Source organism: Xiphophorus hellerii, chromosome 10, assembly GCF_003331165.1.
Source record: "Xiphophorus hellerii strain 12219 chromosome 10, Xiphophorus_hellerii-4.1, whole genome shotgun sequence".
Classification (NCBI taxonomy): domain Eukaryota; kingdom Metazoa; phylum Chordata; class Actinopteri; order Cyprinodontiformes; family Poeciliidae; genus Xiphophorus; species Xiphophorus hellerii.
The window spans coordinates 18,495,415-18,521,299 of NC_045681.1; the positions used below are offsets into that span (position 1 = coordinate 18,495,415).

The following is a 25,885-nucleotide window of genomic DNA, read 5'->3' on the forward strand; positions in this document are numbered from 1 at the left end:
GGCGGTAAAGCACATCCAAATGGCTGCCAAGGATTCCTCAAACACACATGAATGAGTCAAAACAACACTCCAGGTTTGTTTTTGATGATGGAATAACATAACATGATATAAAGCTTAAAAAAAGTTAATTTTTAATATTACGTATTAAGAAGCAAGACTTTTCAAATAATAAATAAAATTGTTTTCGGTTTTATCTGCTTTTTGTTACAAGGGGATTATTCTCCAAGAGCAGCAATTCCTTATTTCTGCCAAGAATTGCACTATTTACTCACTCATCCAAGAAAAAAAACAAACATGCTGATGTACTGTGAAATGATTGGCCTTATTCTGAACTCTCTGAAATGTGGTACAATTTCAGTTCATCAGATTTATGCCTTTCTTAAAACCCCTGTACATAAAAAAAAAATATCATCTTATAATGCGCATTATTTCATGTAAGGTCAAAGGTATAAAAACTGAATGTGTTTTCATTTGATTACGCTGGGAAATAAGTTGTGCGGAGGCAGCTACCTGAAGAGTCGGGAGTGATTGCAAACCATATCTCAGGCTGCCTTCTCTCAGGCTCGCTGGCTGACAATATGAGAGACATTACGCTCTACATAACCACATTAGGGAGCCACAAACACAATAAAAACAGGCCAAAGAGCATAAAACATGATGAGCAAATGGAACCAGGAGGAAGAGAGAAGAGAAGCGGGGAGTGTAAAGACGGGCCTCTCTGGGAGCCCTGGAGGTGGGTAGGAAACATAGTGGGTCAATAGAGAGGCTACCTTGAGTGAGAACTGGTACATGGGGTGGATTTTATTGAGATCATTCATTATGAAGTACAATATGGAAGCCCGCGCCGCTGCTGGCCGGTAGTGCTCCCGAGCCTCATTGATTTTGGCCTCTGTCACCTCGGCTTCCTTCACCTGCAGTAAAGATATCACAGTTTAAACACAAAGAGACAGTGTGCCGAAATATGAAGACGTGCACCCACTGACTTGTGCAGAACGACAAAAATTCAACCTCGGGTGAAGAGTAGATTTGAACGGGCTGGCTCACATCGCATGGAATACTTGTATTATGTCGAGATTTTTCTCAGCCACTCAATGTGCAATTATGCTTAGAAACGAACATCTGCATAAGCAGTGATCATTCTCTCACAGGCACACTAAGAGCATCACAAGTAGTTTTTTCTTTCTTCCAAGTGTGCTCTAAGAAAATGTCGGCGACATCAGTAAACATCTAGCAGAGATGAGAAACAAAGCTGACGTGATCCGATATTCTGACAACGAAAAGAGAACCTTTGGGCACTAAGTCAAAGAGAGAAAACCCAGTGGGAACGGCTCTGCATACAGATGATTCAGCATTTACTTTGAGGTACAATCTCTGGGGAAATAAGAATTTCTGAACTGAAACTTTTGTTTAGGTGGGACCGAGTAATAAACTTCGCAAAAGTAAATTTTTAACTGCCTAATACTTATTTAAATTATTACAAGATGAAGACAGGGGGGCACAGGCTATAAGCCCTATACTGGCACAAACTTTCTGCAGCATAAATATTTTAGACACTAGATGACAAAGTGACCTACTGACCTAGGAGTGAGGGGGTTTTGCATTGTGTGTTACGCAGAGCAAGTCCACACTAGAAAATTTCAAGCTTGCAGTTCTGATAAGTTGTTTGTGCTGACACTAGCTTCAAGTTACTGTTGGCCAATTAGGAGGAAAAACTGAGAAGAATCTTACAGTGAAATGTGAGTCTGTTAACTTTTACTGTGAGCCTTTAATCTTTTACTAAGAGGTAATGATATAAAGTTGCTCTTAAAAAACTACAAACCCTTTTTCAAATGCCAGGCTTTTGTGATGTGGAAATAAAAGAGACCAAGATGAATCATTTAATAATTTAAAAGTGTAATCTTAGATTTGCCCTGCACAAATCAAGCGCAAAACAAACGTTTATTAGTGGAAAATATTCAGGAAGAAAAATAATAAACTGCAGTAACCTTGATGCATAAACAGATAGACCATCAAAGGGTTTGTTTGCATTTCTTGAGGTGAAGTTCTGGAAAGTTATTTTTATAAATAGTTTTCGGTAGGAAGAAGACATATCCCTGTGAGCTTGGTGGAAAACAAAGAAATGTGTCGGAAGTTAAACTAGTTTAGTTATTGCCAACTTTAGAGAATTAAAACAACTTAAACTAAAAATGCTCTCGTCAGTGGGATAGAATGCCAAGTTAGCATATTAAAAAATCCAACATTTCCAAAGAAACTGTTAAGTTTGGTGCTCTTTTTCCTTTTTTTCCCCCAAGTTCCCATGTGAGTTTTACATTATCTGAGCTTGTGGGTTGATTAAAACCATCTGTGACTCATCAGTTTCTCTAGCTCTGGCAGAAGCAGAGTAAACTTTTGTATTTCAGTGATGCCACATTTGTTCCTGTCAGTGTTTCGTTTTTTTTCCATTATACCGCAAGGAAACCACAAGTGTCTTGTAATTTCAAGCTTATTTAATTTTCTATGTTCCAGATCACAACAAAAAAAGTCTTCTAGCTGGGCATGCCGTGGTGGCGTAGCGGTTAGCGTGACACGTATTTGGAGGCCTTGAGTCCTCGACGTGGCCGTCGCGGGTTCGACTCCCCGACCCGACAACATTTGCCGCATGTCTTCCCCCCTCTCCTTCCCTGTTTCCTGTCAGCCCACTGTCATATAAGGGACACTAGAGCCCACAAAAGACCCCCTGGAGGGGTGAAAAAAAAAAAGTCTTCCAGCTTACCTTTCCTTAAGACCAAGTCCTTGTCATTTCACTAAATTAAATTACCCTGCTCTCATTATTTTATTTATACCTTTAATAAGACGTCACAGAAAGTTCAGGAATGAGCAGTGTTTCCTCCCTACTACTATTAGTCACCCTAAGGCCTATACCTTCCTTGCAAGAAGAAAGAAACTGGTTCCTTTTCCTAAGGATGCAACAGTATAGTGACATCATTCTACTCTGGAACCTCCTGTAGGAATCCTTGCTGCTAGTTCTTGACATATTCTGAGCATAACATTCTTCATGTGTGGTGTCCTAAAGTTTTTGTGTGATTGGTTAGAACTTTGAATTGGTACGATGTTTTTTTTTTATTTTTTTTATGTAGCACTGGGATGGACTAGATAGAAAGAACTGTGTTTTTTGGGGAGTATGGACAATAATTTAGATCCTTTACATTAATTTGGCTGTTTATAAAGTCATAGTGTGGAAATTGAAGGGATGTATTGTTATTATTTTTAAAGTACTACTTAGGCTATGAGGCTAGAATATCACAGATGGTGCGAAATGCAATCTTGCTGTTAGTCTGGCTCAGAGATGAGGAGAAGGATGAACAACATAAAATCTCAGCAGTATGATGGGCTCTTCTGTCTTGCAAAGCATACACCATAATGGGTTTAGAAATGGCGGAAAACAGTCGCCGCTTCCTTTTATTAGCTTGTTAGAGTCACAGTGTTACTTTGTAAGGAGCAAAACAGCAAAAAGCAATATTTTTTTTCCCCCAATTATGCTTGAAGACATTAGGGAAAACAGTTCTGGATAAAAGAGCAGCGATAATGGTGAGTTGTAAAACAAACGGGACTGTTTTAGAGTGAAGACGGTCTGGAAAAGAGATTTTAGATCATCCCCATCAAAACTGATCATGTTCATGGTATCATTTGGCAGCTAATTTGACTGAAAGATTATAAACTTTATGACTGCTGTCTTCTTCAAAGGCAGAGTAATTTGGCTGTAAAGGTCAGCTCTTCCACTTACTGGTCCCTGAACACTGGTCTGATTATTTAATACTTGGCTCCTGTGTGTGCTTTCATACTGTGTCCACAGGTTCTTCTTTAGTTGTTTGTGGGTTTTTAAGATCGTTTTATGGTGTTGTCATTATTTAGCAAACAATTTGATTATTGGTTGGGGAGATTTTTATTAGTCTCTCATCATGGTTATGGCTCGTTTTCTTCAGATACTTTTTGAAAACGTGCAGCCAAACTACTGCATTATTTTGGAACTGAACTTGGTAAAAATTACTATTACTGTTGCACTATGGTGGGAAAAGTAGCTACGAAATCTATTGCTTGCCAAGAACGCTCCTAAGAGGCCAATAGAAATATTGAAAGAGCTACAGTAATTTCCAACAAGTGCTGGTTGCCTTGCCCATGTTGTATAATCTTCTGTATTCTCCATAATGGAATTTCAAGACAGAATTGCTTTGTTCCAAAGAAAAATAATGATCTGATGAAAACAAACATAAATTTTTGCCCTACAGTATTCAAATGTCTTGCATAAAAGCTACACCACATATTCCTATAACAAAAAAACAAACAACATCCACAAGCAAACATGGTGGTGGCAGGACAAAGCCTTGGATTACTCTTCTTTAGATCAAATTGAGGATTTGTCAAGGCGGATAAAGTTATGAATACTTCCAGAAAAGTTCCTAGTTGGCCTAAAATGTCCATTTGTCAGCTGGAGAGCTAAAAATGAAGAGGGAGTTGATTTGTCAACATCACAGTGAGTGCATGAATAGAGCCAAATAAACAAAAGAAATCATTCATGAAACTTAAGTTAAAGTGTTGTAATTGCTGGCCAGAAAAGCACGAGTTCACCTAAGAGAGCTGTGGACAAGTAATGACCCCCTAATCTGATGGATTTGTAGACGTTTTACTGGGTGGACTGGACACATAATGTCAAGAAAAGAAATGTAAAGATTCCTAACAAAGAGGGCTCAATGGGATGAAACATGCTACTGTAAATCTATCAGCTACATATTTCATTAATATATATCAAACCTTCTGTTCTATCTCAGCAGCGGTGCGTTTGGTTGTCTCCAAATTTTCCACGAGCGCCGTGTCTCCAAGGAAGTTTCCGGAAGCTGAGGACAAACGGGAGAGCAAGTTGTCCTCCAGCGTCTTCAGGGTGATCTTAAAACCATTCTGCTCCTTCGTCAAGTCGGACTAAGAAAGGAAGAAATACTTGGTGTAAAAAGCTTCGACATGTTAGTAGGTTTCTCATTTGAATGTGAGGAATTTTACACATGCTGGGTCAATAGGAGGACATTCATACTGAAGGGCGCCTCAAAGGCAGAAGTGGTCGATACGCTCTGCATTGCCGTAAGGACACATGAAGGCAGAGCTCGGAGATGGATTAACTCGCTTTCGTCTGGTTGCCCACCTCTAACTTCTGCCAGCCGACCTCAGCGTGGGGAAGCCATCGATTCAAACAGGTGGGAAGGGAGCTTTGATGGGGAACTACCCAAACAACCACGCACCCACCCACGTCGATAATGACTAATCTCTTGCAAAACACAATGTCTTTAATTATGGACCACTACAGGCGCCGGGCAGGAGGTGGGCAAAGAATTTCACATCATATGGATTAACATACCATGCCGTCTAAAAACGGCTTCGACTCCGGCAGTCTTTTCTCTTTGTTCTAGCTTAAAAACACAATAGTGTCAGAGGAGAAACTTAAACTTTTTCTCAAAGAATTGTGTTTGAGTGGCGTTGTGAGAACAAAGTCGACAGGGCAAAGTATTTCATTGTTTCATCCTGCTTTGTCCTTCATTTCAGCATATAGAGGTTTCGTGTTTCTGCTTAATAATGGCTTTGCTGACGTTTCCCTTAAAACCTTCTTCTGCAACCTTTGAATTACGGTTCTTTCATTATAAGGAGGGAGACTCTTTGGGGAGAGCTAGATTTTCATCAAATGGTTTGAATATTTCTACATATAACAAAGCAGTCAAATGTACGACTGAATGTCCAAAACTACATCAAAAATAAAAATTTATATATTACTAAAGATGTTCCACTCTGATTCAGGACATCAGCTCAGGTTCCCGATCGCAGAATTTTTAAGTGATTGGTACCAAAAACGTCTTAGTGAAACTCAGCCCCCAAGACTTGTCGTCGCTCTGCTGTTTGTTTTGTTTGCATATGATTGACTGAAAAAACCAGATTAAAACAAAGGGTATCAACTAGTCCTACCAAATCAGAGTGAACATGCTAACATTATATTAGCACTGCACAAAGTTTATGTGGATGGATATATTGTGAAAAACAATGTTTTGTTTTGTCCTCAACAAGGGTGTAAAGGGTGCCTTCACTGAGAATCTTCTTTCTTTAGCCAGAACACTAAATGTGGGGCATGTATGACGCTGCTAACATGTCCAAATCTAAACACATGACATCAAGAGACAAACAGAGAGGCTAAATAATTAAGAGATTAGGGTTATGTCCTAATCTGTCCCAAGATCTTAATTCCACAGAAAATCTGAGGAGGGAGTTTAAGTTGTTAAGCGGCACTTGAGGAAGTTTATTTAACCGGGACCGTAGCTGCTGCTTAGAACATCCTAATCAGGATGTACAGAAAGATCTCCATCAGAACTTAAGTCTTCTGAGTCGCCTCAAATGACATAGTGTTCCTTGCTAAGATTTTTTGTCAGTGGGGGTTATGTCTTATGTTTTGATGTGCCAGTGAACCTCTAAACGATTCAAAGGAGGAAAATCCTGTGGTCAAAATGTTAGCAAAAATAGTCGACTTAGCATCAACTCCATCTTCCACGGTTGGAAAAAGAGAAATACTGAACATGACCCAAATCTCGACATATTCTTATCAAAACACGTAGGTGGACACAACATTTACCCTGGTGGGGAGACAAGTAGAGCCTGGTGGCCTGCCTGACTTATAATACACTGTTAAAGGATGACTATTGTACTGAAGTGATTAGAGGGCGGGGCTAAGCACTATAAAACCTTGAATGAGAAACATCTGCTTATTCTTCAAGAACACTGAAAACTGGGATGGACTTGCACCCATTATTCATTTCTTTTAATTTTTTATATTATTCACATTTCTTGGTTTTTCATTAATACTGAACTATCATTACAAGTGAGACATTTCATTTCTTTTTAAATGAACAAACTTTAGAAAAATCACTAGAGAATATTACATCTCTTTTCCTCCCCTGCAATTATATCACACAAAAGGAGGAGTTGAATTAAGAGATCCATCTTAGCAACAATATTTCATTTTACTTGCATGAAAGCAAATTCATTAAAATTTTTAAAAATGTATTGTGCCTCTGGGTTGTTAATATTACATGCTCTAAATCTGTTGTCAATAACCAGGTTGGAGTTGAAAGACGCTGTAATAGCATTGAGGTTTTATTTTCTTCTTCCAAACAGGATAAATTGGTATTATTTTTGAATGCTAAGTATGTTTCTGCAAGAGTCAGTAATGATCACATTGGGCTTTTTTTATATGGTGGACGGAGTCAACTGTGACCTTCTACATGCTTGCACTCACTGCTCTTGAGGGGGAAAAGCTTTCGGCACTAAAACATTCCCAACTGGATGCAGTAATGAGTCAGTTTTTAACGATTAGCTTTCCTCTGGCACATTGTACTTGTAATTACCCCAGCTTGGGGAAAAACAAACAATTAACCAGTCAGCAGAACACCCTAATTGGTATTAAAATGAGATATTACATCTATCATTTCTTTTGGCAAATGATTACTGGGTGCCACGATGCGGCCCTGTTAAGGTAATTTAGGAAGCGGAGCATTACACTTCTCTCATTAATGAAGGAGGTTTGTGAAAAAGCTAGTCTGGTGCAAGAATGCGACACAGCATGCACAAGTTCACTGTGACAAAAAAAGATGGGGTAACTTTGGTGGGAAAAGGTTGTAGATACAACCCTCCCTCCAAACACCCGCCTTGTGCAGATCCAAAGGAAAAGGCATGTTGATATTTTAAGCCTGTCGTACTTTATTTGGCTCGGTTAAAAACTAGCTCCTTCACCTAGCAATCATCTTATGCCTGAGCAGCAACGCTAACCTCATTAAAGGTATTATAGCACAGAGATATTGGAGGAATATAAACAGGTACAGGCAATTTGCGCTCCTCTATCATTGTGATGATTGTTATCACTCTGGGTTGTTTACAGACAACAAAAAGCCATTCAGAGCTTCATTGTACGAGCCATGTTCAGATATAAGGAGGCCTGGGAGTGCACAGAGATCCCGACACCCCCTCAAAGTTTCAGTGTTAATTAAAATGATAAGCGAGTTCCAGATCTTGTTGGGTTTTTTTTCTGTATCATCTGATCTGAGAGAAATGCTAATTAAACAAGCGTCATTAAATCACATTTCACTCCATTGAATATTTTGCTGAGAGGACACAAGGCTGAAAATATCTCTGGCATTCTGCCATTTCTCCCCACTAACTCTTCGCCTCTCCCCTTCGTCAAGAATGAAGATTTGGACCATGGATGGTGACCCGACAGCGACAGGTCTGGATGAAGAACTGCCCAGGAAGTCCAGATGAAAATGAGGGCGACTCCAGAAAAAAAGCCATCAATATGCAAAAGCGGATTTTCTTCGAGTAAATCTGTCCGGGCCGCTAACAGGGTTCCTGTGATTTCTTCCACTCTAATCTCTACACGACACCGCCGGCAGCCAGACGTGTTCCGAGTAAGGAGGGGATTTCTGACTTTCCATTCAACTAACAAGGGGCCGCATTTTAGGGACACAGAAAGTGTGTCAATGTGTTGACTAATTGCTGTGATACAGCAAGCGCCATTGGCCAATCCATTTTCAAACAACTCGCATGAAACGAGCAGATTGCGGATAAGAAGGCATGGAGGCATCGTTAGGCACTGGCGCTTTGATCAAGAGAGTTTTTCTTTAAATACCACCATTTACATTCACACAGTGGCACATACTGTGTATATCATAACTATGTGGTGCTCATTACTTTTTAAAAGTTGCCCAGAAATATGGTCTATTGTACACAGTGTGCCGAGTTTGTCACACGCATTATCAGAGTTGAATAACATAATTACCCCCCTCACCGTCAACAGTTCATTTTAAAAGTCACAATGAATCAAAGTTTGAGATCTGCTCTGGGAAGTTTTACAAGAACCAAGGGACAAAAACCGACCCACCACAGCTACACCACTGAGTCATTATGTTAGGATGTCAGACACTTGAAAAGGTTGTGAAATGGGGTTGGATGTTGCTATAAAGCTCCTGTCCGACCCTGGCAAACTGAAACACATGGTAATAAGAGAGATTTGTTCAAAAATCAAGTTCTGTAACAAGTTTAAAGTAAGAACATTGCTTTTAATTTTCTCCCATTCCAAATATGTATACTGGGATCAATGGTGTGGAATTGAGAATTCTGCTGCATCAGGATATGAAATGTATTTGATGTGGCATTGACATTTTTTTTCCCTTCTCTCTTTGATCAACTGACTGGTAAAGATATTTCATTGCCATGTGAGTGGCAAATTTTATGAGTTGAATGAAGAAAACATTTTGGATTTGATCCCAAATACCCCTTAAATACGTTTCCAGAAGACTTACAGAACATTTTATGCTGACAGTTAAAATAATCTGCATTTTCTTCTTTTAAATATAGTAATTAAACTGCCTTTACTCTGTCAGTAAAAACACTAGCCACTCTAAGACATAGTTATTTTTCCTTACAGTTCACATAGTTAAAACTATTTCAAGTTTATCCATACTACAACACAAATATTTGTTAGTTTCACTTGAACCCCATGTTTTTTGTAACCATCAATAAGCTTCTGGAATAAATGTGCAATGATATACAAGCACTCTTTTTGGCTGAATTAACAGTTAAAATGATCTGCATTTTCTCCTTTTTCACACCAACAAATCATTTAGATTGGTTGGTTTCCAGGCACAGATGAGACTTTTAAGTGCAGACCACATAATAATAACTCTATTTTGCTTTATTCATCCCAACAGTCAGTTTTACTTTCTGTTAGCATTGCTGTATTTTTGAAATAACCATTTGTGTTCTCCTACCTGTTCATTTGACCCGAAAAATTAGGAAGTAGTTGCTACAGCATACATTATATTTTAGATACACCAGTAGTAAAAATGGAAGCATATCTTGAGTGAATGTATTGTTGCAGCTCTAACATTAAATCTGTTGCTGCTTTATTTTTAATGCTTGCATGTACTTGTGTCACTAGCTAAAACTGTGAAATTCCTTTCAAAGTGGATGCAATACATGAAAAAAAAAAATCATAATATGCTTCTATTATAGGTACGCTTTGCACATTTAAAGTGGATCTAATTTTTGGTTAACTCCATTTCATTTACAAGCCATGTTAGCACACACAATTTTTTATGCACACAGTACAGTGCATGCACTCCCACGCTAGTGCACACACATACACACCCACGCCCGCACACGCCCACAGGCACATGCATGCATCCGGTTGAGCAGTTTCCCTAAGTAGGCACCCTACAGTAAGCCTCATAATTATCAGACATCCACCAGGCGTTAATCAAAGGCGCTAGCTGATTGTCTTTGAATCAAAGAGCCCAGACTCGCAGCCTCCTGTGATGTTTCGAGACAGACGTTTTCTCGCTGACACGTTGTGTTAAAGATGGATAATGACAAGCGGGAGTGCTAAGCCCATTTTGTGGAGGCCTCGCACTTCTCTGTCTGTTTCTTTTAATTATACCTGCTCAGAGGAGATGTTAGGCGTAAAACTCAGGCAGCATAACGCGAATCGTTGTTTATCCTCTGATGAAAGCCGATGAGTGGGTCATGTTCTCCTTTCAGGTCTGCTCAGATTCACATTTACATCTCTTTTGACGTTTATGAAAAACATCCTTGTTGCCCAACAGTTTCAGATATTATTCCTCTGCCTCTTCTTACCTTCAGCTGCTCCAGGTCAGGTCTCTCCATGCTGACCACTGCCGCCAGCAGCTGGTCCTCCAGTCCGTCTCTGGTCACTGTAAAATTTATCAGGGTGCACTGCGCCTGCAGCTCCGGCTGGTAATGAGGGTTGGCCAGCTTGGTGTGCAGGATGAGACGGAAATTGGGGCTGTACTCGCACTCCTTGTCTCCGACCTTCATATATCTGAAATGTTTGTGGAGGGTTCCGGTGTGAGAGTCAGGATATAGACAACATCAAAAAGTCACTGCATTAAAATGAACTGACAAAATTAATCCAAACTCTTGTGTACTTCAGTCTTTATCAGACTCACACCGTTGGTCAAAGTGTTCAACAATTTAAATAAAAATTCATAGATATTTAAGATTGTAATACTGCATTTGTAAGCAAGTAGAAAACATTTCTTATTCCTCAGGTTAAAATGACCAATTGAAAAGCTGGATTAGTTTCATTTTGAGAGATATCAAAGTAAACATCAACCTGGTTTTCAATCACAGTGAGCTGATTTTACCAATCATTTCTATTTAGTGACATATCAGTGTAGTCGGATGCCTGTCTTTAAGTCTCACCTGCCCTTCTTGATGATTTCTCTTCCCAGCAAAGGGCCAAGAACAGGATCCAACGTTTCTCCCAGATTTTCTATCAGCACCACATCACCAGCTGCCAGCGCTCTCTCCACGGCATCAAGACACCTTTCAGGGCAAAAAGGAGGGAAATTCCGTAAAAAATCATTGAGCCGTATCAATTGCAAAAACCGTGGCCAAGCTCCCTCCCCAAACATTTCTCACCCTCGTTGTTCAATGCGGATCACCCGCAGCTGATCACCGTATCTGTTTTTGATCCATTTGATGCCCTGCAGTTGGGGGTCCACCATGAGGGGCCAGCGCTGGCAGGAAGTTAAAATGGTAGCGTTCTCTGTGGACATCCCGTCAGCCGGGAGGCCCTCGTTCTGCCACGCAGCGATGTCAGCGTCATCAGTGAGCATGGTCAGAGGTACCAGGTCTGCAGTCACTGGGATGGGAACCTGATTCCATAGAAAGAAGCAGCGATTTATCTGCAAGGTTTCCGCAGGTTTCATCAAGTCAAATTTAAGACTTTTTCATACCTTTTTTAATGGAACCTTGAATGCATTTTAAGACCAAAGAGACTCTAAATATAGGGGATGATTGGGGAATCCTGCTGTACTACTAACATCTGCTTTGTTTGTGCTTACAGCCCTCTACAGCCTTAACCCTCAGAGTGCCAAAGGATTTTTTTATTTTTTTGGACAAAATGCATTTAGCATTGTATGGGTTGGCTACAGGAGTGAGTCAGCGATAAAAACAAATGTAATCCTCCTAACTGGCAATAAATTTCCATGCAACACAAAGTTAGATAGCTAACTAGCACGGATTTATTAGCAACGTGTTAGCGGTAGCCTCAACTACCTCAAGTCACAGAACGCAAGGAAGATGTCTGGACTTGACTCAAGCTTCTGCCTGACAGAAAATTGCATATATAACATTAAATAGCCAAAATTTAAGACCCAGGATTAATCTTTATAAGGCAGACTTAATTTAAGAATTTAAGACACTTTAAGACCTTAATTTATTTAGTTTTAGAACAGACAGTTACACAAATTTAAGACTTTTGCAGGATGCACAGATACTCTGTATCTGTCGTAATAACTTAAAACACTTGCTAGGTAAAATATTGTAAGCACTTATTAAATATCTAGTAAACATTTAGACTTTTGACTTCCCTGTTTTACAGAAAAAGAAATTACAGCTTGAGCATTTTAGCTGCAGATCAATGGACAGAGTAATTTAAATAGTCACTATTTGTAGGAGTTAAGCTGATTTATGTACCTTTCTTCAACTTACTTTAATCCAAGTAGAATCCTACTAAATAGCTCCAGTTACAGGTTTTAACATGTATGCTAAAAATGTGAATTTAATTAAATAAAACACTGTCACGTACCAGAACCAGGTTTCAGTTTTACTCCTTTTAGTAAAATAATAGCAATATACTTCCCCAATGAAAATTTGAGTGTATTTACTATGCAAAACTTATCAAAAGTTTCAGGCTTCAGGACATTTGAGAAAAAAAAAGTATTAATATTTTAAGATTTAAATATTTTGTTACAACACTAACATGTTTAACAATAAGAAATGAATAATTGGCAATCTTAGGGTTGGATAAATTAATAATTACATGTGTCTTTTTTCACCGTCATCTCTGAATGTGTTCCACATGAATGTTAGGGACATTTACATATAGACCACAAATAGTTAAACATGTAAATTTTGATAAATAATTACTTTTTCTTAAAAAGAGGGTGTCCCTTTTACTATATAATGTTTTATTCTTGAAATTGTAACATCATATAGCTACGAATCATTTATGTCTGTATTGTAAAAAAAAAAACGGTGTTTTTTTAACCCATTATTACTGACAGCTGGTGGCGATTCTAGCCACTGGCTGTTTTAGGGGTTTCTTAGCACCCATAAATAGGGTTGCCACCCTTCCCATAAAATAAGGAGTCGTCCCATAGTTGGTTTGTTAGGATGTTGAATTTGGATGATATTTAATAAATAATAGCATTAGCTATGAGCTATGAGGAAGTCTATTATACTGCACTGCGGACACAATGAAATTGAGCATGTGTGTCATCAAAACGGTGTGTAAAGTACAAAATAATATTTAAAATGCATTTAATTTATATTTGAATGATGGCAAACATCTAAATGTATAAATAAAATACGTTGCTGTAAATATTTGGCACATTTTAGAAAAAAAAATTCTAAGCAAAACGTGTGGACATGGAATGTTGCCGCCAAATAAGAATCACCCATACCTTCAGCTGACTGAGGTAAGGCCTCCAGCAGTTCTCCATCAGATGTCGCCTGTAGCGTTTGGTGAAGTAGCCCAGGTAGGAGATGAAGGCAGTGATGAGGAGGACATCCCCACACAATGTCCTCTCCTGTCTTCTAAAGTTTTCTATCGCTTCTGCCCATCGAACATTTTCAGCGGCGAGACCTCCCACCTGGAACACAAGCAGAGAGCAGAAAGCGCATTTCCTTTTTACTTCCACTGCAACTTCTCCTTCCTCAGCATATCCTCCCCCCCAAAGAGATTTCGGTCGAATCAAACTTAAATTAATCTATGGATGCCGCTGCTGATGCACCCAACCCACGAACGCCCAACCACAACAATGATTTGCAACCTCCAAGTCCTTTTTTTATTAGATTTTCATCTCCTTTATAACATCTCGGCTCGTGTTCCAACACCTCCACTTTTTACCGCTGGAGTGATCCAATTTCCCTACACTGATGAATACGGCTCACGCTAATATCTTATCTCTGCCAAACTCGAGAGGCCGGACGCTTTTACACATATACTGGGAGCTCAGCACCCGTCGCGGAAACAATGTGCACTTGCAAGGTGCATTTGCATTGATATTCAGGACTGACTGGCAGATTAGCACAACCTCTCCTGCTTTTTGTTGCTCCTGTCAGGCCTTTTGAAAGCCTTCTCTGAATAATTTAGATTATCGTGCTAACACTGTCAACACTCATCTTTTTGTTTAGCTGTCGTCAGCAGTGGATGCACACGTAGCTGGGTGATGGTGGGATTTAAGTAAATGCTGTGCCTGTGTGCAACGTACATGTGAGAGAGAAAGTCCCGCCACCTGACCGCTTTAAAAATACCTGAGTGTAAACGTTTATAATTGCAAACGTATGCTCTGTATTCCTAATGCTAATCCTAGAAAGACATGTTGACGATATTATTTAGAATCACTTATGTACATATCGACATATCTGGACAGCAGATAACTTAAATGTATCAACTGACTGGTAAAGATATTTCATTGCCATGTGAGTGGCAAATTTTATGAGTTGAATGAAGACACTATATCTACAAAGTTAAACTGATAGCTGACATATTATGAATTAGTCTGTCAAAAACTGTTATCTGAGAAATCTTTAGTCGTAAAAGCCTTGTAAGTAAATTGCCATGTGACTAAAGAATATGACTTTGAGTATATTAGCAATACATCAAGATCCATTTAATATTTAAAAATGATCATTAAGCATTCATCTCCATTGACTAAAACCGTCTAGAGCCCATTAGTTTTGACAGGAAGCACCGGAGCAGCTGAGACAAACCAGAAAACCCAGGCTAACATTTATAAAGCTAATTGTGTTCTGTAGCAAAGCACTCAGCTGTCACTGGTCTGAATGATTAGACCTGTGTTTCTAACTCCAATACCTGCCAAGTGTTCAGTGGAACAGATTCTAAAGCTAAAAGTCACAAGGCAATTATAGCTCTCATTCATGGTGAGGAGATGTGGGGTCATGACTGAACTGCAGAAAACACAAAATCTTCCCAAGTATTTTTGGTCTAGTTTCTAGAGCAAATATAAGACAAAACTAAGTTACAAGTAACTTTTCAGCCAGAAATAGGAGCTCGTATTAAAGCAAGACTCCGTAATATGAAAAGGTAGTATGCACTACTTTTTTTTAATCAATATTAAGGAATTGTTGACTTAAAAATAAGCTTCTGTGTTTTGATGAAAAGTCAAAGTTCAAGTTCGAGTGTATGAAGATCTTTGCACTAGCAAGTAGACCAAAAATACTTAGAAAGATTTTGTGTTTGTGAAGGTGAGAAACAACAAGACTGTGGAAATGAGACAGAAATGAGATTCTTTGTGAGAATCTGCGTCATCGGCCGAGCCGCTGCTCCTCTGCTTTGAGAGGATAACGCTGAAGTTGTTCCTTCATGGTTGGGATGCCCTGTGGGTGTCCAAAAATTAGTATTTTTTTGGACTGTAAGATGGAGCAGAAGTACCTGGAGAGAACCCAAGCAAGCAGGAGGGAAATATGCAAACTCTGTGCAGAATGACTAAGGCGGGGGAATCAAACCCCCTCGCTGCAAGGCAATGCTGTTAATAAATGTGCCACCATGCAGCCCTCAGTCTAGTCACAGTATTCTACTTTAATTTTACACCTACATTCAAATTTAAAATACTATCCTCATTGATCAGCATCCATTCTAAATATTCTTCCTATTTGATTCTTTCCTTTTCTCTACGGAGAGTTTTATGTTTGACAAGCGCCCTTGACTACTGAGGCAGAACCTCCCTCAACCATGTTTCTAATCAAGAGACTCCGGCAAATGAATCTCATGGATCTGCTGTATATTGTATTGTATACTTCTATTTAAAAAAACAAATATAAAGAGTGTGTCACAAGATTACAGTCACAGGACACTGGATTAACGTACCAGTTCCTCATTTTAAACTAAGCAAAGACAGTAAGCAGGATTTCAGTCAACAAATGAGGGACTTAGCAGCTGAATGAGTCACTATCTCATGTCTCTGTGCTAATGCTAGGTTCTGTGTTTAAAGAGTGTGAGAACAAAAAGACTGCATGGAACGCTGCATGAAGCTGCTACATAGACAGAATGAGGTCCATTTGCATGTTAATAAAAGTATCAGGGACTTTAATTGGAGTTGGAAAAGGAGTGTTACGAGTAAAGCTAAAAAAAAAAAATTAATTGGAAATGTTCCATATTCTCATTTCAGCCATTATGACTACATTTACAAGAAATAAAACAAAAGCATGACACAACAGAAACTCCAATGTGATCAAAACTAGAATAAAGCATTTCATTCATTCTCCGGTATAATAAACATTATAGGCCTTAAAAAGTCTTCAGAACCACTGAAACATTTTATCACATTAGAACCACAAGCTTTGATGTACAGTATTTCACTGAGAAACGTATTTCTACTAAACACCTGTCCTGAGAAGCCCTCAGGGATGTTTTAAAAAATTCTGAATGAATAACAAGCAGGTCAGGGGTAAAGATGTGAAAGTGGGTTAAGGTTATAAAACAATATCTCAAGCTTTGAACAACTGTAAATCCACAAAGACACGGTCATTTGCTTAAACTTACAGAGAAGCGAGAGGCATGGGGTCATTATGCAGGAGGAGTTTGAGATTTACAGATCAGATGAAAGACATGACCACTGTAAATCACTTACTCCATAAATATAATCTTTATGGAACAGCGCAAAAAGAAAGCCACAGCTAAAGAACACAAAAATGTAAGAGAATCCTCTAGTAAGGTGAGAGTGAGACTGATGTTTCTGGTCTTCATACAAAACATCATGTGTAGGGGGGAAATGTCACCATGGAGACATCCTCCTTTGGGGAAACATGGTGTTAATATCTCAGTGTGAGAATGCTTTTCTTCATGAGTGGGAGGAAAGCCAGTGAGAGAGGACAGGAGTATGGATGGAGCTAAATACAGGGGAACCCCAGATGGAAGCGAGATGAAATCCGAAAAATACTCGAAAGAGGAGTAGAGGTTCTCCTCCCAGCAAAACAATGCCTCCAAATCCAGATCTACGTCCAACTGAAAGCCTGTGACAAGACTTGAAATATGTGTTCACACATGCTGTCCATCCACAGTGGGAGCTTTTATTGACAAATGAAAAAAAAGAGGAGAGAAAGAAAAGCCGTAAAAGTTTCAGTCTCTAGATATGTGAAGGTGGTAGAGAAATATCCCAAAAGAAAATCGGAAAAGTTGGTGGTACAGAGAAGAACTCGAGGGATGCATTGAAATGTACGAGGCTTTCAGATTTTATTTGTAAAAATATATATATAGTTACTTGCTAATTTGTTGGTCTATCAATTACAATCCCTTTAAAATACATCAAGGTTTGTGGTCGTAACGAAATGTGAAATAGTTCAAGGGGAGTGAATACCTTTACAACATGCAATGTTTGTAAATCAAACAGGAAACAGTTTGTTAGTGGTTAGCCTGTGCTCTACGTTATCCTGCAGCTGTTCTCCTCACCAGGCGGTTGGCCAGTGAAATGGTGCGAGCCGTTGATTCTGCTTCCTGTTGGCACTTCACTTTGTCCGCAGTGGCTTTCTCAAACTTTGCCATGAGCTTGGCTAGGTTCTCATTAAGGTGCTTAAAGAACCAAAAACACACACACATACAAAGAATAAGAGAGAGAAGAAAACATATTAGGCACTTATTAATTTGTTGATGAAGTCAAGTAAAACATAAGGGCTTATAAAAGTAGCTTCGGATGGGGGAGGGAGGAGACAAGTTGGATAAAACTTTCCTCTTTTCCTCTTTTGTTGGATTTATTGGCATATGGAAGCAATTATAACAAGGACAAACAGGATTAATCGGTGGAGAAGCACACAGGTTCAGTAGATTAGCTTGAGGGTTGCTAATTCCCCTTGGCTCCGAAAGCCAGTCTCTGCTCAGGCGATCTGACTGAAGGCTGAAAAATGACAGCGAGAAGTCATGCTGGATCTTATTAACAGCCGACGCGCCGCACTCTGCAGGTTTTGATGTAACCGGGCGCATCTGCCGCAGAGTCGCAGGCCTTGCTTTCCGCTGAGACTCTCCGGACCTCTGATGAGCTGAATGTCAAATACCACTGAGCAACAATTATTTACAGCTGCCTTTTCTACGGCGACGGGGGGAGTGATGGATTTGGTTTTAGATTAATGAACAGCAAAAGTCTTTTAAAGCACTTACACCAGCTTTGTATTGATGGAAAGCTGGCGGTGTATAATTACTGGAAGAGCTTGTGTGTCAACTGTCACTCAAAGGCTGATAAAATAATTCATATCCTGACTTTCTGCCGCCGCTCACACAGCTTGTGGCTGTTTCCATTTTATCTGTGCGCCATCAGATTCTTAATATACTGCGTATCTTCGGGGTTTGGTGGAGTTGTTGATCCTCGCTGATGTCTCGCAAATCAGGCAGCGTTGTCTACCTTTCACGAGTCATTATTCAACTCTCAGTCAGCCCAAAACTAAAGTTGAGATTTTTTTTAACGACTGTCACTGGATATTGACTCGTAGGAGTGATGATACGGAAAACGCAAATAAAAGTATACCTTCAAGGATCATGGCAACGATTTGCAACATTAATACCAAAACTTTCTTTAAAAAAAAAAAAGATTTGTTTGAAGTCAGTGTTCTGAAACAGACTTTTGACTTTTTCATACTCAAATTACCAGAGTTCTTAGTTTATTTCTCCGTTTTTAAGTTCTAAGGACACCGAACATTTATGGTAGACATTTCTATACAAGCCAGACTTTATAGATAGAACCAGCAAGAATTCAAGACTTGATAAACATGGAAGAAGGACACAAGAATGAAAAAGAAAAACATAAAGAAGAAAAGCCAGAATTCAAGAAATGGATTCTGAAGACATTGAGAACAAAAATTAAGTCACAAGGGAAGGAAAGGAAGGGATTGAAGTCATCAGGAATTGTTGAAGAAAAGGAAAAATGTATGGACACAGGGTCAGAAGTAAGGATATATGAAGGGAAAGATTCAATAAAGAAAGGAAATTGAAGGAAGGAAAAGAGAAAGTCAAATAAAAGAAAGAAGAATAGACAATGAAAGAGGAGGACAAACTTAAGACACAGAGAACAGAAGGAACTGAAAAAATGGGGTAGGAAAAAAGAGGTTTCTCTAAACTCCATTTTCTTTTTCTATGCTAGAAATTCAATCACAACGTCCCGCCGTAAAAATCTATTTTATTATTCCCGACATTAATCCAACTTACGTTGATCTTCCTCTTAATGGCCGTTAGCTTCTCCTGCGCAGCAGCCAGTTCAGCGTTGGCCTTGCGTAGAGCTTGGCGTTTGGGCTCCACCTCACAGTAAACCTCGTAGAACTTGACAATGTTCAGAACCCAGGAACACAAACCGGCGGCTGCGTAAGACTTGGAGGCCACCAGGTCTGGCTGAAACTCTGGGTTCTAGAGGGAACCAAAACGATGAAGAACGGTTTGAAACAACGCTTTACCTTGGTCAGGTTCATCACTCAAATCGCTCATGTCGGTATAAATTGGGAATTGGTAAACATGTCATTTGTTACATTTCCATGCTAAGAATCATTAGCAGGAACCAAAGTAGGTTTCTGGGGAAATGATTCTACTCCCGTTGTTTCCTATAACTAGAGACAAATCAAAGTAACAGTTACTTTATCCAACAGGACTTATTAGCATTTGTTTGCTGATGGTATTTAAACCCTGTCACTCATGGTAAAAAATAACTGCATAAAGAACTTACATTGACATATATTAATGAAATCAGTTAAACTCAATGGAAATATTAAATAAATAGAATAACTCAAATTTGGACTTTAACTTTTATTGTAATCAAGTTAGCCTGTCGAAATAAGCAAATAATTGCATGAAAAAGTAAAATGAGCTTGATAATTTTTTCCCAGTTTTATTTATTATTGGTTGTCATGTTTTAATGTGATTTGGATATTTAAAATATCTTCCAGCTAATTTTGTTAAGTACGAAATTAACGTTTATTGATCTTTGAGAAGCCAAACTTCTATTGTTATGCCATTACTCGAAAATAGTCTCACAAAAACAATGTTGCTCTTTCACAATAATTATTGGGACAATTTATCATCCAGCAAAATTTGCGAGTGTGACAGACATAGATTTGAATGGTATTAGGTAAAACATGCCGCCATGTCATCGGGGTAACTGGTGTAAGAATTACAATTTGTTAGTAGAAGACCAGGTGGTCCAATGCTCTGCTCCAAACCTGTACCAGAAAAAATCCATTTATAATTGCCTAAAGTCTGGAATGACTTTATATGAGTTACAAAGTGACACTGAGATAAAATCATCAATTAAAGATGTATCGCTAGAAAAATATATATATTTATTTTCATGACTAGGATTCCTTTTCACTATCTTGAACAGGATGATGTAGTTTATTTGAAATCCAGGATGTTACTTGGATTTTAAACCATAACCATGAAGAAGCTATTTTTTTCTACGATTGGGATCATGTTTCTTTCACACTTCAAGCTGGGACTTGATGCCTTCAGGCCAATATCTAAAAGGCCTGAGGCAGCAAGGGGGGGCTGGAATCAACCCACTGCGATTACACCTCTGAGCCACCAAGATAGGTAGTGACTCATGTAAAAGTAAAGCCGCTTTAGGCCAAGTGGTATGATGTAGGGTTGACAGAAGGCTAATGAGACAATCGGTCGCAGGACTTGAGGCTAAAACACAACTCAGCACTTTGCCTTGTGTCATTTGATAGTTTGTTAATTTTCACCTTTAATAGACTTTGGTGAAGTATATTAATACAGAACACCATTGGATTTCAGCCAGATGCCTCAGGTGTTGGGGGGGTTATAAATAAAAAAATAATAGTGGTATATTCTTTAATGCATATAAAACCCCACCTCAAACAGAATAGGAGATGTATGATATGCATTTTTATGCAAAGTGCTTGATGTTTACCCTGCTGAACATTCGGTGCCGTTTAGCAAAGGTGTCTTAATCTGTGTAGAACATGGCGGGATACATTGGTGATGTATAAACAAGCAGAAGCAGCTTAAAGAGGGGATTTATTTGCATCTATTACATGTAACAGTTTAGTGAAATATCCTTATGGTGAGGACATAAGTGGGAATGTGAGACTAAATGCCTTGTCCATGGACACGTAGCTATTTGGATTAGAAGGGGACCCAACATCACAACCTTATGACATGCATACTAACCCCTGGCTGCGAAATTCATTAATGAAAAGTCATTTGTAATTTTATACAGATGTGTATGACTTTAATAAAAAAAGGCTTTATTTGTGGAATCTTAGTTTTCTCTTGAGCATTAGAAGTCCGTTTATGAAATTTGTTTACAGTCCAATAACTTGTTCCCCCTGCTGTGCGTTAAAGGTCATTTTTGTAATTTGTTGACTGCAAAACGAACGTATCTCTAACACACACAAAAAGGTAAACATATCTATAGAGATCCTTTCATAAATTTATGATGAACAGATCAAAACTGGCTGGTTTTGATCAGCCAGTTTTGATCTGGCTGATCAAAACTGCCAGATTTAATTTAATTTTTTTAATTTTTAATTTAAAAAAAATTAAAAAAAATTTTTAATTAAAAATTAAAATATTTTTGCCTTTTAAAGATTATGGAAAAGGTGTTAGCGAAAGGAGGATTACTGGACAGCACAGAATTAGATAACTGGAAAAATCTAAATGACTAGACAAAGTGTAATAACTAAAAACTCATAATATATGTAGTGTATTATTTCCTAATCTCATAACTTTGAAAATTTAAGTTAGATAATAAACTTTAAATATGCAAAAAAATTGCAGGTCTAGCATTTTAGCTCGTCAACTCATTGTCTTGTGTTTTACTTGGTGGATATTTTGGTCTGTTTTTCATTATTGCAACATTGACCAAAATGATCAAATGTCATGCAATTACAATTTGGCCAAATGCGAACAATGTGAGGCTGGGGTTGACTGGCAGTGTCTATTTGTGCCACAACAAATTGATGCTCGGAATATTTTTAAGCTTAATGTAAAGAGCAAAAATAAAACGTGTGAGCCACCCCGGAATGCTGCAACTAATCTATTAATGCGAATGAATAGAGGCAGGGCAGATATGTGACGAGGTAAAAAGTGACATTTAAATGTTACAAGACCTGACTTGGTAAGAATTCAGCTGGGACTTTGGAGGAAGACTGACTGGGGTGCTCATTAAGACTTTATTCGCCACATTTTGCTGCTGTCAGATTAATTGAAAGGACGTCCCAAAGGGGCTTCAGATGTCAAGCAAATACGGCGTGTAAAATATTCAATAATCCTACAGATATCTGCCAGTAAAATTTGCTTGAAAGGTTAACATTAGCTGAAGGCAGTCACAATGGAAGCTTAAGTAAAAATAAAATGAGAAAAAATTATTACACAATGTTAAAATTCAGCTCAACTGATTCGTTTTTTAGATAAGAAAACAAAACCTAATGAACAATAATTCAACTTATTGAACAGAAGATATTAAAAGGTTGAGACACCATGCCTTCTAACACCTGGTCTGACTCTTTTTGGTTAAATAGCATTAGCAAGACGTTTCTTGTAGTCATATGTTTCCAACATCGGATTGAAGAACATTTGCCCCACTCCTCACTTTAAGCCTTGAGGTATTTTAGAGGTTTTTTTTTTTTTTACATGTAAAGCCCAGTTATAGGATGTCCAAATTTTTTCACACAGCTATGTTTTTGTAACATCGCTACAAAGAGCTCGTTCAAAAAGATGAACGTTTTTATATAAGCGTTCTGAAGAAACAGAAGTGTGTGTTATCTGCTGCACTGCCATGCCTCGTGTCTGCTTCATTGAACCTCATAATCAGGGCAGCTGTTAAATTTGCAACACTTAATTTACTCCTTGATTTTCTCTGGCTGTCATTTTAATGCTTGACAGCCGTAATGTGCCTCTGTCATTATAATCACGGCCTGCTAAAATTAGGATTTATTAGCAGAAGTTGGAGCAGAGTGCTTGGCGACCCACCAGCCACTAGGAAGGCTCACCTGCAGGTAAGGCCGGATGGCTTTCAGGCAAGCCTCTGGGATGTTTTCTTTGTTGAAGTTTATCAGAGAGTCCAGGAAGGAGTCCACCTTGGCCATCATCACCTTGGCTGCCTTCCAGCTGCGATCCTTCGGGACTTTGCCTCCGGGTGCCATCAGGACCATGACCGCCGCCGTGACGTTGGTCACCGCCGCCACGGGAGAACCGAACGACTTCAGCTCGGTCAGGTTATTCTGAAGAGGAAAACGAGGAGGGAATTGTAAAAGTTAAGAAAAGGGAGTGCGTGATTTAATTGAGTTTGAGCAACTGTGCAATCTCTCTGGTCTTCTGAGCAGGGGAAAAAAAAGTGGGGGTGAAAAAAGGAGGGGATTAGAATAAAGGAAGAAGAACCTGTGCTGACTTTGAGACGACAACAGAGAATTCTAATTAAGGAATCTGGAGAGAGCTCTGAGCAGTGATTGAACTGTCTGTTCTGCTTGTTTGAACAGAGAGCACCTTTTAAACACAGAGGGTGTTTTCGAAAATCCCCCAGCCAGCTCTTAAACCTGCATGGGATGCAAGGATAGAGTAAAATGTCGACGAAACATAAAGACAGCATTATTCCAGTAAAGGCCCGTGTAAACCCTGTGATTTAATAATCTTTTCTCACTAGTCAAGTCCACAAAAAAAGATCAAAGTACAACTCTTTTTTTTTTTTTAAATGAAACCAAAAATTAAGATACAGATAAAGAGTGATGGGACAAATCAAATATGGCGGAGAGTGAGATAGCAGAGCAACTGACTTTGTTGAGGGTGTTGAGGGCATCCTGAGCTGCTTGCAGAGCCGGCTCAGCCTTGGCCAAGTCCTCCTCACAGTCTCTCTGCTTGCCGCTGACCACTACAGCAATGGCCGCCACCTTTTGTTCTTCCTCATCAGCCACAACCTTCTCCTTTGTGACCTTCTCTGTTTCTATCCCAACCTCCTGCGGGCAGCACAAGGGGCTTAGTCAGAGAATTAGCCAGATTTGGTATATATAGTCTGCAGTGAAACAGCACAGGCTGGCGATAACAGTTAGGCAGGTCAAAACTACAACTGACTGTAATTGCCAGCAATGCCTATATATGTATAAAATAATAAGCTGAGTAAGAAAGACCTATACCTATGTGTCCTGCTGGCTAGCAAAGTAAGAAATCACCACTGAATGATTATAAATGGCATTCAATTCGCTCTTACTTGAATCAGCTTGTCAGCGTCTTCATTCTTCTGCTTTAGTTCCACTTCCTGGGCAGCCAGCTTGGCCTTGAGATCATCCACCTATCAGAGGAGGAGACTCAGGAGTTCAGAGAGTGAGAAACAAGACTAGTGTTTCAAGGTGTACGCAATCCTTTGAGTTTTTACTAACTGCATGCACTTCCTTTTCATTCTATAGACCTGAAAACTGGCACATTGTTTATCTGTCAGCTCTATTTTTTTTCCAGATCAGACAACTACAGGAGACTCTACTGCCTGCAAGTCAATGACTCGATTCAATCTGCTGGAGTTGTTTAAGGTCAGGAATCACCAACTCCAGGCCTCGAGAGCTACTGAACTACACATGTTGGCAGAGACGTTGAGAGCCTCTGCCAGATTTCAGGATACCATGAAAACTGGCAGAGGCCTGGTAACAAGATGTTCACTTGATTCAGGTGTGTTGGAGCAGGAATGCATCTAAAACCTGTAGGATAGTAGCTTCGAGGACCGGAAACGTAAAAACTTTAGCCCTTTTTAGTAACAGAGAATTTGACGTTATTCTTTGATAATGAGGATCAATTGGATACCCTGTATGTATGGTTCAACTGAATTGACTTTTCATTTTTGCTAAGTGCTTGTCCATATGTAGTCTTGATATAATATTAGTGATCATTTTTCCTTTCGGGTGATTGGGAAAAATACATTTTTTCCAATGTCTGTTTGAAAATTGCTCCAATATTAGCAACAGTTTCTATACTAAATACTTTTTTATGGATATTCCACAAAACGTAGCTCTCTGGTGTGGAGCATTGCTCAAAGAGAAGATAAGGTCTCTGGCTGTTTGGGCTGAAATGTAGAAAATTGAGGCATTGGTCACAAAAGATTTAAATGTCGTCATGGTGCATTGGAAACAGCCTTTGCCTTTAGCTTTAGCGATACAAATCATGGTTGGTTTTGATCACTTCTTTTCTTTTAATAAATCACTGTTTGAAAACTGCCTTTTATATTTAATCTACAGCACTGTGAGAAAAATCTGAGTAGAGAGCAGGGTTTGTAGATGCAGAAAGAAAAAAAAAAACATATTGTGTATTTATGCATCAAGTACAGACATGGGGGAAATCAAAAAACAAGCATGGGGTTCATATTAGTGTCTTTATCAAAAAGGTACTTTGAATACCTTGTGAGGTAAAATATCCGCACTAGTGCAACCTGATTCTAAATATAAGGGTTGTAATCCACAAAACTTAGCAATAAACAATCTATTTTTGTTATTGTGGCAATCATCTTGTAACGCATTGTAGCAAATGAGTCCGTTATCTCATTTAAAGTCTCACATGCTTTAGCGGAACTGATCGTTTATTGTCGGTGATTGTATCATGTGGCGAATACAACTGGTGACAAAGCTCAGCCACCAGTTAACTGAAATCTAAACATCTCCTTAGTCGTTCAAAGCAATGGATATGATTCTGTGACTGGGAAAGCCTAACAAATAAGCCACACAAAGTGCCCTAAACCTTTTGATGATAAGATGTTGTGCCGTGCTGGATTGTGCCATGTGACCTTTAATCCATTATGTAGAG

General features: G+C 39.0%; 1 protein-coding gene across 1 annotated transcript in view; it reads right to left on the reverse strand.

Moving 5' to 3' along the window:
* Positions 1 to 25,885, reverse strand: part of dnah9 (dynein, axonemal, heavy chain 9) — a 164,427-nt gene that overhangs the window by 39,565 nt on the left and 98,977 nt on the right. Inside the window, exons 55-65 of the mRNA XM_032575044.1 lie at positions 24,309 to 24,389; positions 23,878 to 24,057; positions 23,098 to 23,328; positions 19,304 to 19,498; positions 17,561 to 17,680; positions 13,551 to 13,739; positions 11,503 to 11,738; positions 11,284 to 11,406; positions 10,696 to 10,900; positions 4,789 to 4,953; positions 771 to 911 (exon numbers count right to left, since the gene is read on the reverse strand). Coding sequence (XP_032430935.1) covers positions 771 to 911; positions 4,789 to 4,953; positions 10,696 to 10,900; positions 11,284 to 11,406; positions 11,503 to 11,738; positions 13,551 to 13,739; positions 17,561 to 17,680; positions 19,304 to 19,498; positions 23,098 to 23,328; positions 23,878 to 24,057; positions 24,309 to 24,389 — 1,866 coding nt within the window. The remainder of the gene's footprint in view (positions 1 to 770; positions 912 to 4,788; positions 4,954 to 10,695; positions 10,901 to 11,283; positions 11,407 to 11,502; positions 11,739 to 13,550; positions 13,740 to 17,560; positions 17,681 to 19,303; positions 19,499 to 23,097; positions 23,329 to 23,877; positions 24,058 to 24,308; positions 24,390 to 25,885) is intronic.